Source organism: Rattus norvegicus, chromosome 5 (genome assembly GCF_036323735.1).
Source record: "Rattus norvegicus strain BN/NHsdMcwi chromosome 5, GRCr8, whole genome shotgun sequence".
NCBI classification, from domain to species: domain Eukaryota; kingdom Metazoa; phylum Chordata; class Mammalia; order Rodentia; family Muridae; genus Rattus; species Rattus norvegicus.
Window position 1 is genome coordinate 52630066 of NC_086023.1, and position 12267 is coordinate 52642332.

General features: G+C 39.2%; 1 protein-coding gene and 1 long non-coding RNA gene across 10 annotated transcripts in view; both read left to right on the plus strand.

Moving 5' to 3' along the window:
- Window positions 1-12267, plus strand: part of Rngtt (RNA guanylyltransferase and 5'-phosphatase) — a 206270-nt gene that overhangs the window by 126731 nt on the left and 67272 nt on the right. For 6 of the 7 annotated variants that reach the window (NM_001107923.2, XM_039109825.2, XM_063287586.1 and 3 more), the window contains one exon: window positions 12180-12246. The exons of the other annotated variant lie outside the window; for it this stretch is intronic. In NM_001107923.2, coding sequence (NP_001101393.1) covers window positions 12180-12246 — 67 coding nt within the window. Of the gene's footprint in view, window positions 1-12179; window positions 12247-12267 lie in introns of those variants that run through there. 7 annotated transcript variants of the gene reach the window in all.
- LOC108350949 (uncharacterized) lies at window positions 833-12173 on the plus strand. Of its 3 annotated transcripts, XR_005504704.2 has the most exons (4): window positions 833-8371; window positions 9109-9222; window positions 9703-9734; window positions 9825-12173. It is a non-coding gene; the product is annotated as an uncharacterized LOC108350949 (long non-coding RNA). The 3 variants fall into 3 exon arrangements; XR_001837927.3 differs by having other exon boundaries at window positions 833-9222; XR_010066499.1 differs by having other exon boundaries at window positions 9109-9734.

A 12267-nucleotide genomic window follows, 5' to 3' on the forward strand; every position in this document is an offset into this window, starting at 1 on the left:
TTTTTTTAAAAGCTAATCTGATCTTAGAAACAACACACAGTTTTCCCTTAGTTACCACCCAGTACAGACGTTCTGGTGACTGATGATCTGCTTAGTGATAGTGCCAGTTCTCTGGTGACATGATGAGTGTTTGTGGGATCTTAAAACTTGTCTAATGATGCTTGCTTGTTGTGTTAACGTGTGTGTGTGTGTGTGTGTGTGTGTGAGAGAGAGAGAGAGAGAGAGAGAGAGAGAGAGAGAGAGAGAGAGAGAGAGAGAGATGGCGTCAAGGGAACCTGGCACTTGGCTAACTCAGGGAAGCCCTGGCTTATCTCTTGTCTGTAGCACACCTGACTTTTGTTATCATAATTCACACCAGATTCTGTAAACAAGTTCTTGTCTCAGAGAGAGCCTCAGACTTATCAACCTATTTTAAATATTACCTGCTAGAGAGTAAAAAAGAGCTTGTTAGCAATATAAGCATAATCAAACATGAGAAATGAAGTGGAATATTCAAGTTCCATGCTAGAGATAATTAACCCTGGCTCCCCTCACAGCAATCAGAACATGTGCATAGTGTGCTGCTTAGGGTGCCAAGATGATTCTAGATGTCCTACTACCCGCTAAGCATATAATGGAGCAGTGCTTTTGAATTTTTCATGAATACCTGCTTTGTTTTTCAAAATCTAGATCAAGTGAGAATTTTGGGATACTGTTAATCTGTTTGTTTTTTTTGCAAGGTCGTCTCACTATGTAACTCTGACCTGGTCTGAAGTTGTACCGTAGACTAAGCTGGTGGGCACTCAAACATTCTCTTGTCTCTTCCTTTTGAACATCGGGATTCAAGGTGTGCATCACCCTCTCTACTTATGTATCAAAATGTTTATATGTAGTAGCCTACCTATAAGTTTTCTTTATATCTGTTCACGGAAAAGAACACATTAGGTCTCGAGCTTACTACGTAGACTAGGCTAGTCAAACTCAAATATAGGGCTCCTTCTGCCTACCACTCAGATGCTAGCCTGTGCTTTTAGTTTATTTATTTTAATTAGTTAAGTGAGTTGACTAATTAGAAAATGAAGTCTTGTGCAGTAACTCAGGCTGGCCTCAGGTGAGAATAACCTTGAACTTCCTGAGCCTCCTGCTTCCCGATTTAGAGTATTGGGATTATAGGTATGTACCATTACTCCCTCTTAGTTTTTATTTACTTTTTTACTTTCTTGAATAGTGTCTTACCTATAGCCTCAGGTGGCCATAAAGCCATGGTAGTCTTCCTGCCTCAGCCTCTAAAGTGCTTCACAGACATATATCACCATATTAATCTAAGATAAATTCTTAAGAGAGTATATTTGACAGCAGATGGTAAAAGAATCTTAAAATGTGAATTTATTACCAATACTAACTTTAGCTCACTTCATTTAAAAGTATTTAGTAATTTGATTAGTCCCAAAAGATTTGTATAGCCCATACTTACAAATTTCTCTCTCTCTCTCTCTCTTTTTTTTTTTTTTTTGTAGATTTACTTCTTGAGACATGCAATTTTTTTTTAAACTATAAGTGGCCAAACATCTGGCTAATCTTTATGCCTCTGATACCTGTCCAGAGTCTCACACAAACTTGTGTTGTAAGTGGTTGATTAAGGTAGGAAAGGACTGATAAGAGGCAAGATGAGTAGAAGTTTGACCCAAGAATTCTCCACCATGATTCCATTTTTTAAGCCAAGCCCAGTGTAGAGAGCTTGCATAATCCGTGAAATCTTGCACAGCGTGTGTGGATCCCCAGTGCAGCAGAAGCTGAGTGTAGTGGTGTAGTCCCGAGAGGTAGAGGTAAGGGGATCAGAAGCTAAAGGGTGCCCTCAGCTACATAGAATTCAAGGCTGGCCTATATGAGACTCTTAATTCCAAAAGGGAAGAAGCACAAGTTACAGATCACATTTAACCAAGAGATCTTCTGAAGATGTTGGGTAGAACTTTGCAGAACCTGTCATTTTATCATTCAGAGTTGACTGTATTCTGGAGGATTAATTATCCTTAATCAGACTATGGAAATTAAGAACAAAGACCCACAGGATATGTGACCCAAGGCAAAATGGTCATTTTATTAGCTTTCTTTCTAATTAAATGAGGGTAATCATAATACCTAATTCAGGGTTCTTTAAAGAGATTAACTGATCATTTCAAAATCCTAATACTAAAGGAATATTCAAACAAATAGCATAGGGAAAAACTAGTAGAAAAATAAAATTAAGTCTAGCATTGGACCTTGTACATTGAACTTCTACTTAATTTTTTACTTTTTATTTTTACTTTTATATTTATTATTGCTAGTTTGTAGCACCTTTACTAATATTCATATATGCATAGATATTAAGGCTGTTATTTATAGCATCCCATTTTAATCTGAGTACTGTGGAAACCTGATCAATCATCAGAAGGCCTCTTTTTGAATATGTGATTGAACAGAAAGAAGGAAAAAGAAAGAAGGAATGAAAATAACCCAGAGGGGATAATTTAAAAAAATTTGGGGTTGTAAAACTTGGAAAAACCACTTGTCTAGAATTCAAATTATTCATCTCTCTAGCTATATCCATGAACTTCTGGTTTTCCTTTGGCTACTTGCCTCTCTTTTCATATATAAAACCTATATATATCATATGGATGCTGATAGATTACATTTTAAGCTCTGAAGATGGGTGTGGTAGCTGACTCATGACTGTAATAGCAGCAGCAATTGGGATGTGGTGGTGGTGGTGGGCCTGAAACAGAAGAATTGTGTGTTTAAGTCCAGCCTATGAGAGCCTGCCTAAAAATAATTTTAAACAATGTTGTCATTTATCACAAGTTCCAATATTTCATATGAAGTAACTAATTTTTCTTCCTTATTAAATACCTATTCCTAGAGAATATGTTGTTGTTTTAATGTAATTCAACTCATTTAAACATAAACTAACCGTGTATATTTATTTTACTTAACATTCAAAGCACCTTTCTGAAGTAAGTTTCACCAGTATAATTTCATAACATACTGAGGCTAAAGAGGAATTAAATGAGTTGCCTGTCTTTGTGCGGTTAACAAACACAGCAGTCAGAAGCTGGTCTCATACCATGATCACCTTTGCACAACATCAGAATAGCCGGATGAGAAAGCATTTACAAACCTGGCAATGAGTCAGCTCCTTCAGAGTAGACTATTCCTGCAAACGCTTTCTAGTCTGCGGCGGATTTTAGTGGACTCAACTTCAGAATATCCTGTGCTAATCTTGTAACTCTCCATATCTGAGAAAATGGAAGAAAATTCGAGATTAGGAAACTCTTGAAAAAAAGGAAAGTTTGAATTTGTTGGGATTAAAGGCATGCAGCACCACTGCCCATCTGAACTTCAGAATTGCTGAAACCTTTAAGATACAGAATTGCATTATAAGCCCCAATCATTATGGAAATTTAAAAATTTTTCCTCTTTGACTGATCATATTCATCATTAAAGCAAGTTGCGGCATGTGAGTGACCTAGTCTATAATTTAGACTAACAATTGATTCGTGAATTATATACATCTCTTTTGAATTTCATTGTATCTGGTTTCTAGAACATCTTTGTGCTTTCCCCTGCATGAATGGCTTCCCACCATGTTTTTTCCTAGATGAAAAGGGGAACTGTGAAGTCAACCCTCTTGTCTGTAGTGTTCGTACATAGAGAAGGAAAACCTGCTGTCTAGCTTCAGCCTTTCTCAGTCCAAGAAGTGAACCTCATCTAATCTTTAACACATGTGGGTTTTTTGTGGTATGTGCTTAAATATTTCTGTTTGCTTTAAGCATTGTTTCCTTAAGGGATTTATGGATGAGCTGTTGTATTTATATCGGATACTCTTCTTCAGTCAACTGACAACAGTGTACAAAGTGAGGCAGACTTGATACTGTTATTCATTTCCTGGGGCATGTGGTAGAGAAAGTTTGTATCAGATCTCCACATGTATAGACACATGCATGTGTGCGCATGCACACACACACACAAATAAATATAATTTTAGAAAAGAACAAGTTGTGAGCTGGGTATGGTGGCTCATGTTTGTGGTCCTAGCCCTCAGGAGACTGAGGATTGCTGTGAGTTCTAGGATAGACTTTATAACATCCTGTCTTAAGCAAACATACAAACAAATAAAACAAAACCAATTTTTTGTAGTTTTCTCATATAAGATGCAGTTGAAACACTGGTTTCCAGTTAAGTTAAGCTCTTCAAATACTTACTACCATTAACAGGGGATATTGTAGTATTTGTACTTCTGTTGTTTCTATTTTGGGCATTTGTGGTTGTTTGTTTGTTATAGGACTTAATTGTTCATATTCTGAGCTTCACAGAAGAGTATCTTTTCACTCTCTCACTGTCTTAGGTAGGGCTCTGTTGCTATGAGGAGACACCATGGCCATGCAGATCTTATAAAGGAAACATAGGAAGCATTTTACTGGGGCTGGTTTATGGTTTCAGAGGTTCAGTCCATTGTCATGGTGGGAAACATGGCGGAGTGGTGCTGGAGAAGGAGTGAGAGTTCTACATCTTGATCCACAGGCAGCAGAAGGAGATTGGCATAGCTTGTCATAGGAGACTTCAGAACCCAACCCTATAGTGACACACTTCATCTAACAAAGCCACACCTCCTAATAGTGCCACTCCCTATGGGCCAAGCATTTAAATACATGAGACTGTGGGGGCCATACCTATTCAAACCACCACATCCACTGTTCTGTTATTTCTGTTTGCTCCTCCTGTCCCTGGGAAACCAGCTTCTTTAATTTCTGCTTTAGATTTCTTGTATTTGTTTTGTACAAATGAATTGATAAATGAACATCTCTACCGAGGGTACTGAGGTAGCACACTGCTCCTGTTTACTTTATCCTTTTACCATTCTTCTCTTCTTTCCATCGCATGGCTATGTTATTACTTCACTGTGCCTCAAAAGACAGAATAAGGGACTGAACTCACATGTCCCAGGCTTGCCATAGACTTGCTGTGAAGCTGAGGAGGTCTTTGAACTTCTGATCTCCCTGCCTCTAGTATACAAGTGCTAGGATTACAGGCGTGCATCACCATGTTCAGTGTTATGTGGGATTCAAACCCAGGACTTTGTGCAGGCCAGGCAAGCATCAACTACGTTATATCCACAGCCCCCAGATTAGTAATTCTAGTGTAGTTAGATTCCGGAGTGCTATTCCTTATGTTATGATTACTATCTAGTTACGTAGCCAGTTCTTCAGTACTGTTTAATTATAGGGATTAACCCTTTCTCACTGCTCTGCACTGTCACTTGTGTATAAAAGCAGTATATGTATATTGCTCTGTCGGTTTTTCTACTAGATTCCAGTGATCTTGATGGTTTTACCTATTTTAAACTTGTTTCTTTAATGAATGGTGGTAATTTTATAAATTGGAGCTTCTTTTATCTTTTTAGGTTTCTTTCCCTAGATTTAAAGCGAGTTTTTTTAAACTATTTTTCCTTGAGTTAGTTTTGGTTTTGATTTCAAACTGCTTCTTACTGGTATAGAGATACAGTTTGAACTAGTACCTGTGAGTTTTTCTTTCTGTTGACTGTTTCATGACATAATTACTTGATTTCTCTGTATCAAGTTACAGTTATTTTATTTTCAGACATTCTCATATATCCTAGGTTAGTCTGGACTTGATATGTAGGTGAAGATGTTCTTGACCTCCTGAAACTCTAGCCTCTCCTTCCAAGTGATGGGATTATATACATGTGCTACTACATTTGGTTTATGTGGGGTTGGGGACCAAACCCAGTATTTTATGTGTTGTAAGGCAACAGTCTACCACCTGAGCTATATCCTGGGCCCCTCAATTATAAAGTTAAGTTCTTTTTAAGACTGAATAATTCTTCACCTCAGGTATCACTATATCTCTTTTTCTACTGAAAAAATCTTGGCTGCATGAAATTTTAGCAACTTGGAATAAAGCTACTATAAAATCCCTTTTGCACTGCTAAAACCATTTTGCATGGTGGGGTATATACAATTTTTAGCACTGGGGGAGGCTAAGAGGAGGATCTCAAGCATGGTGGCAGTCTTTGCCCTGTCTCAGTAAAAACAAGCAAATGCAAATCCCCATTACGGTGTTTGCAGAGTCATGTTTATGTTCTGCTAAACACCAGGGAGTAGGACTGCTGGATTTTGTGGTAATATAAGTGTTTGCTTCAAGTGTCATGGCCCACACCTTCAATGCTAGCCTTGGGAAAGCAGGTAACTCTGTGAGTTGAGGCCATTCAGAGCTACATGGTGAGCCCCGGTGCCTTTAAAAAAAGTTCTTGACTGTGTAAGGAAACTATAGTTCCTGTAGTAGCTCTGCTGGGTTTTGTCCATATCAGATCAGTATGCATTCCTGTCTCATGCGCACCAGCACTTCTCAGCATCAGCATCAGTTTCGGCCAGTCGCTGAATAGTCTTATCAGTTTATTTTTGTATTTTCTTAGAATAAGGACATTAGAATTGCAAAACTTGTTGGTATAAAACTAATCATAAAAAGTATATTTAGTCTTTGTTCTGTTTAAAATTTTAATTTTTAGAAAGATTGTCTGTCTGTCTGTGTAAGTACACATCACATGTGTTCAGGTATCTCTGGGAACCAGAAGAGAGGGCACTGGAGCTGCCTGGTGTGGGAGCGGGGGCTCAAACCAGGTCCCACCGGAAGAGCAGGAAGTACTTTAACTCTTGAGCCGCCTTCCCAGCCCCACCCACCCCTCTTTTAAAAGATTCTGTTCTGATTATTTGTGCTTTATCTTTTCTCTTAATTGTCTTATTAGAAATCAATTTATTATTTATTGTAAGGTAAATAGTTAAGTGTTTGGCCACCTGTAGTATGCTTCTTGCTACATAGGTTTCAGTTCACCTGTGAGACTTAGAGGTGGGAATATTTTGCAAATATTCATGATTCTCTGTGTTGGCTAGACATTGTCTCAGTGGATAAAATGCTTTCTGTGTGAGGATCTGGGCTGGGATTTCCAGAACCCACGTAAAGCTGGATGAGATGGTGTGCCTGTGATCTTAGGGCCTCTGTCAGGTTGGAGGGCAGAGACAGGGGAGTCTCTTAAACTCAACACACAAAGATCCTGTCTTAAACAAGTGAAGTGAAGGGCCCACCTCAGACTGTCCTCCGACCTCTACAAAGATGCCTTTACACAAATGCGACCCCAAGTAAACATATCACGTCCACACAGGCACACACAGCGGTGGAAGCATGCTCATTTCAGAGTGCTCTGTGGGAAGTTGAAGTGAGATCTGCGTGTAAGTGTGCTGCGTGCATTAGTGTTTTACTCTGTGTATGCATGTGCACTATATGCATGCCTGATGCTTGCAGGGGCCAGAGGAGAGCATCAGATTCCTTGGGACTGGAGTTACAGAAGATTATGAGCTGCCATATGGGTCCTGGGAATTGAGCCTGCGTCTTCTGGAAGAGTAGATGGACTCTTAACTACTTAGCCATCTCTTCACTTCCTGCAGTCAATTTAGAATTATTAGGTTCTTGTTTTTATTTCTTGAGATTTCTTGTCCCCACTGGATCTTTCTACCTCAGCCTCCAAAATTGTGGGATTATTTTATTTTAAATTGTTAATTTAAGGTAATTGTAGGCTTTATTGTTTTTGAAGGGATGCTTTTGTATCTATGTGATTATGAATCAGTATATGTCTGATGTCAGCATACAGTGAATGAAACTCATTTAGTGCTTGTTCTGTTACCCAACAGGACTTGCTCACTTTTAATTGAGAAGTGTTTATGGGAACAATGCTGGGACTTTTCTAGTAATAGACAATTGTTACTATTTGTGTTTGGAAAGTCAAAAGAAAAATGAACACTGGTTTTACGTATTTTTAGTTCTTTGAAAACCACAGTAGAAATTCCCTCATCTCACACTGTTTCTGTGTAGCTGTTTTCTAGAGTCCTGCTCATTAGCTATACTACCAGGCATTTAGTTAGGAACCAGTACTTTAAGGGCTGTTAGTGGTTTATAAGGATCATGGTGATGTTCACTTAACATAAGGGCAGAACAACTTTGCGGTTTTAAATGAGCCAGAATTTCTGTCTTAAAGTATATGTCTTCAGTGCTGAATTAGTGCCTTCCTGTGGAGATTGGAAACGTGATTGCTGTATTGAAGCACATTCACTCTGTCATGGCAAATGGTGCTTATTACTTGGCAATAATTTTGTGTACAATTTAGCAAAACAATCTTTTAAAAGAGGAAAAAAATAAAGAAGTATTTCACTTTAAAAATAGAAAGTTATATTCCCCAAGTACTATCTTATATCTTCCTCTTACTTTAAATTATTATAGAAACTATACAGACGAAGCCAGTCATGGTGTCATGTGTCTTAATATCAGCACTCAGGAAGCAGAGGTAGGTGCATCTCTAAGGTTTCAGCCAAAGCTGTACACTGAGGCCTTGTCTTCAGCAACGGCAGCAAAACCCTGTTCCACTGAAGATAGTGAGGAATGTGATAAGGAGTAATAGATGCTCTTGCAAGTTAGAGAGAAAGGCTAACTGCTAACATGTAAGAAAATGCTGAGGAAATTTAGTTTTTAGATAGCAAATTAAAGGAATAGAGGTGCACACTAACTAGTATATTGGCAAACTTCCTGAGATGCATGTGCATGGTAATTAGAAGCATATTGACTTTTAAATGTCAGCCAGCTTTTATTCTCTTCCTCCTAGTGTCTGTTTGTATGAACAGTGATTATTTTTACTTTTCAAGGGGGTTATCAAGTTTTCTGTGAACATTTGTTAATTACTACTACTATATATAGCTGCTACCAGCAATGGTTCAGGGTTTTCTTGGTTGAATTTCTTAGTTGTTAAAGCATTGTTAAGACTTTCTCATTTCATTATTGAGGTTTGGGGGCATAGCCTATGAATCCAGTAAACTGATGCTCTTAGTTGTGTCCCTTATAGTATATTATTGACATATTATCAGTTACATTCTAAGAGGAAAAGAGAACTGGGCTAAATTAGTTTACTTGAGACTTGTGTATGCCTGCTATTAGTATATTCTGTTAGTGTGTTTTATTGGCTATAGGGGCTATAGGAGCAGACAGCGTTTAAAGGAGACTGAACCTCTGCCCTGTTTCACATTTTAGGATGCTTACTTTCTTAATCTCACTAGGGAGTCCAATGGAGAAAAAGCACACATCTCCCTCCAGTGAACAACTAAAGACTACACAAGCATCAAAAATATTCTAGTTTCAGAAAAGGTATTAATAAATGTGAATTCTAAGACTTAGGTCACGTTTTCGAAACTGTGGCTTGAAGAGTAAAGAGCCTTTATGCCAGGTCTCATGCTAAGGCACCTGTAATCCTAGCACTTGGAGGTAAAGGAATCCTGGTGTGCAAAGTGAGATCCGTATGGCCCTGCTTCAAAAAACCAAAACCAAACACCACAGAAAGAAGATTGTTAGAGTAAATCTTGAATATTCTAATTTTCTGTGATCATGCCATATGGTACACTTAAAAGTTTCCATCGGCTTCCTTGAATTTGCACTTGTTTACTATATTTATACGTCTTTGAGTGTTATGTTATCCTGCAGCTCATTTGAGGTCTGTTACCTGTCATAAAGAAGCTTTTAACATCATGTAGACTCCAAGAATTTTTTGTACATAGACATAATACAGGCTTTCCCCCAAATATTAATGCTAAAACTGAAGTTGTGTCCATTTCTTTACATGTCTTCTAGGAAAAATATTATATAGAAGAATGAGAGATATGGTTAGTATTTATGTCCCATAGCTTACTCCACTCTAATAATTACTTTTTAATCATGCCAAAGTTCTGAAGGCAGTATTTCTTCTTCCATAGTATTTTGATGTGGACTACGAATATAACTGTATACAGAGGACTTGTCTTTATGTATGAGGCTCTAAGGTCAAGTCCCAGCACCACAAACAAGACCCACTTGGATTTTTGGAGCAATTAAGAATGAGAAACCACTGATTGCAATTAAGAATAGGACCATAATCCCAGCACTTGGGAGGCTTAGGTAGGCCACCATGAATTAGAAGCCCTCTTGGGCTGCAAGTAAGTCTGTCTTAAGAAGGGAAAACAAGAGGCTACTGAGATAGTTCAGGGGTAAATAACCCCAGGTGCTTTTCTAGAAAGACTTGGGTTTGATTTTCAGCACCTATGTGGGAACTTAAAACTATCTTTTTTAAAAAAATTTTTTCCTTTCATATAATACATCCCAACTGCAGTCTCCCTTCCCCCAGCCTTCCCCTCTCTTTCCCATGTCTGTTCCCCCCACTTTGCCTTTCCTCAGAAAAGAGCAGGCTTCTCAGGGACATCAAACACAAGCGTCAATAAGACCAGCCATATACCATTATATCAAGGCTGGACGAGACTACCCAGTTGGAGAAACAGGTTCCCACCAGCAGGCAAAGGCATCAGAGACAGCCCCTGTCCCCACTATTAGGGACCCCACAAGAACATGCAGCTAGCTATTTAGCCACAACATGTGTCAGAGGACCAGGTCAGATCTCTGCAAGCCCCCGTGAGTCCTGTCAGTTGATTTTGCAGGCCATGTTCTAGGAGTGTCCCTAACCTTTCTGGTTCTTCAGATCCTTCCTCCACCTCCCCTACAGGACTCCGGGAGCTCTGCCTAATGTTTGGCCATGGGACTGGCTCTCATCTGCTCCCATTAGCTGCTGGATGGAGTCTGGCTGGTCTCTGATGACAGTTTATGCTAGTCTCCAGTTGCAGAACACTCTGCAGGCAGGTTGAAGGGTTTATGGCTGGGTTGGTATACCTGTCCCTCCACTTTAGGCCTTACCTGCTTACAGAAGATGCCTGGGTCAGGCTCCCTGACCCCAACTACTAGGAGTCTTTGCTAGCATAACCATCTCTGGTATCTCAAGTTCAGAACTCAAGTTCTGAGGGACCTGAGGCCCTCTTTTGGCCTCTTTTGGCCCTCTTTTGGGCAACCAGGCATGCATGTGGCACACTAGACATATATGCAGGCAAAATATCCATACACATAGTTTTTTCTTTTTAAGTGAAAACAAAACCAAAACAAAATGGCATAATCTAAAGATCTGAATAGGAGGAAAAGGAAGGATGATCTCGGGAATGGAACCATGTATAGACTGGCTTTCACTCCTTACTCGAGCTGCAGCTCCTCTGTACTCAGACTGTACCCGAAGTCTCTAATATTCAGTTTTAGGATGGAATTCAGCTCGTTATCATCTACAACACACGGTGTGGGCATGCACTCACTAGTTCTTCAATTAAATCGTCATAAAGCTTTGAATATAATATTCATCACCTCATTTCCAGAGACACTAGTAATTTTCTCAGAATTATTATTGAGGGTTAAATTTTTTTGAGATATAGAAGCAGGTAGTCCAAGCTTGCCTTGAACTCTCTGTGTATTGGAAACTGACCTTACATCTTTGATCTTCCTGCTTTCATCTCATGAATGCTAGGATTATAAGCCTGTGAGAACACACCCAGTGTTATATTGTACTGGCTTCATGCATACTAAGCAAATACCCCACCTGCCTGAGGTACATCCCAGCCCCATTCTAACATTTTACTCCAACTTCCTTTTTTCAGCAATAGAAGTATTTCTTTTTTTTTTTTTTTTTTTTTTTTTGAGCTGGGGACCGAACCCAGGGCCTTGCGCTTGCTAGGCAAGCGCTCTGCCACTGAGCTAAATCCCCAACCCCCAAAGTATTTCTTTGGTGTTACTATCTCACTGTACAAAAGACAATGTGTGTTCGTGTTTCACAGTATCTGTTAGAGGACTCCTCCTACCCGTGTGTGTGTGTGTGTGTGTGTGTGTGTGTGTGTGTGTGTGTGTGTGTGTGTGTGTGTAGCTAGGGAGATCAATCTTGGATATTATTTCTTAGATGTTATCTGCCTTGTTTTTTACATGATTTCTTTCTTGACCCCAAACTTGGTGGTTAGACGAGTCTGGTTGTCAGGTGATCCTGTCTTTGCCTCTTGGTGCTTGGATTATAAGATGTTGCCACCACACCTTGGCTTTATCACATGGATCTTGGGGAATCGAACTCAGGTCTTAATGCTTGTACAGCAAACACTTTGATGAAGTTATGGCTCCAGTTTCCCCACTTTTTATTATTATGCATTCTTGCATTTAAAGGCAGAGTACTTTATAAATAAGGTGTTTTTTTATTTTATTTTTCTCCCACCTTGTAGGTTGCTGCCACAGAATGTTGGCCTTCTCTATGTTGGAGGTTATGAAAGACCCTTTGCACAAATCAAGGTATGGTTGTTCATTTTCTGT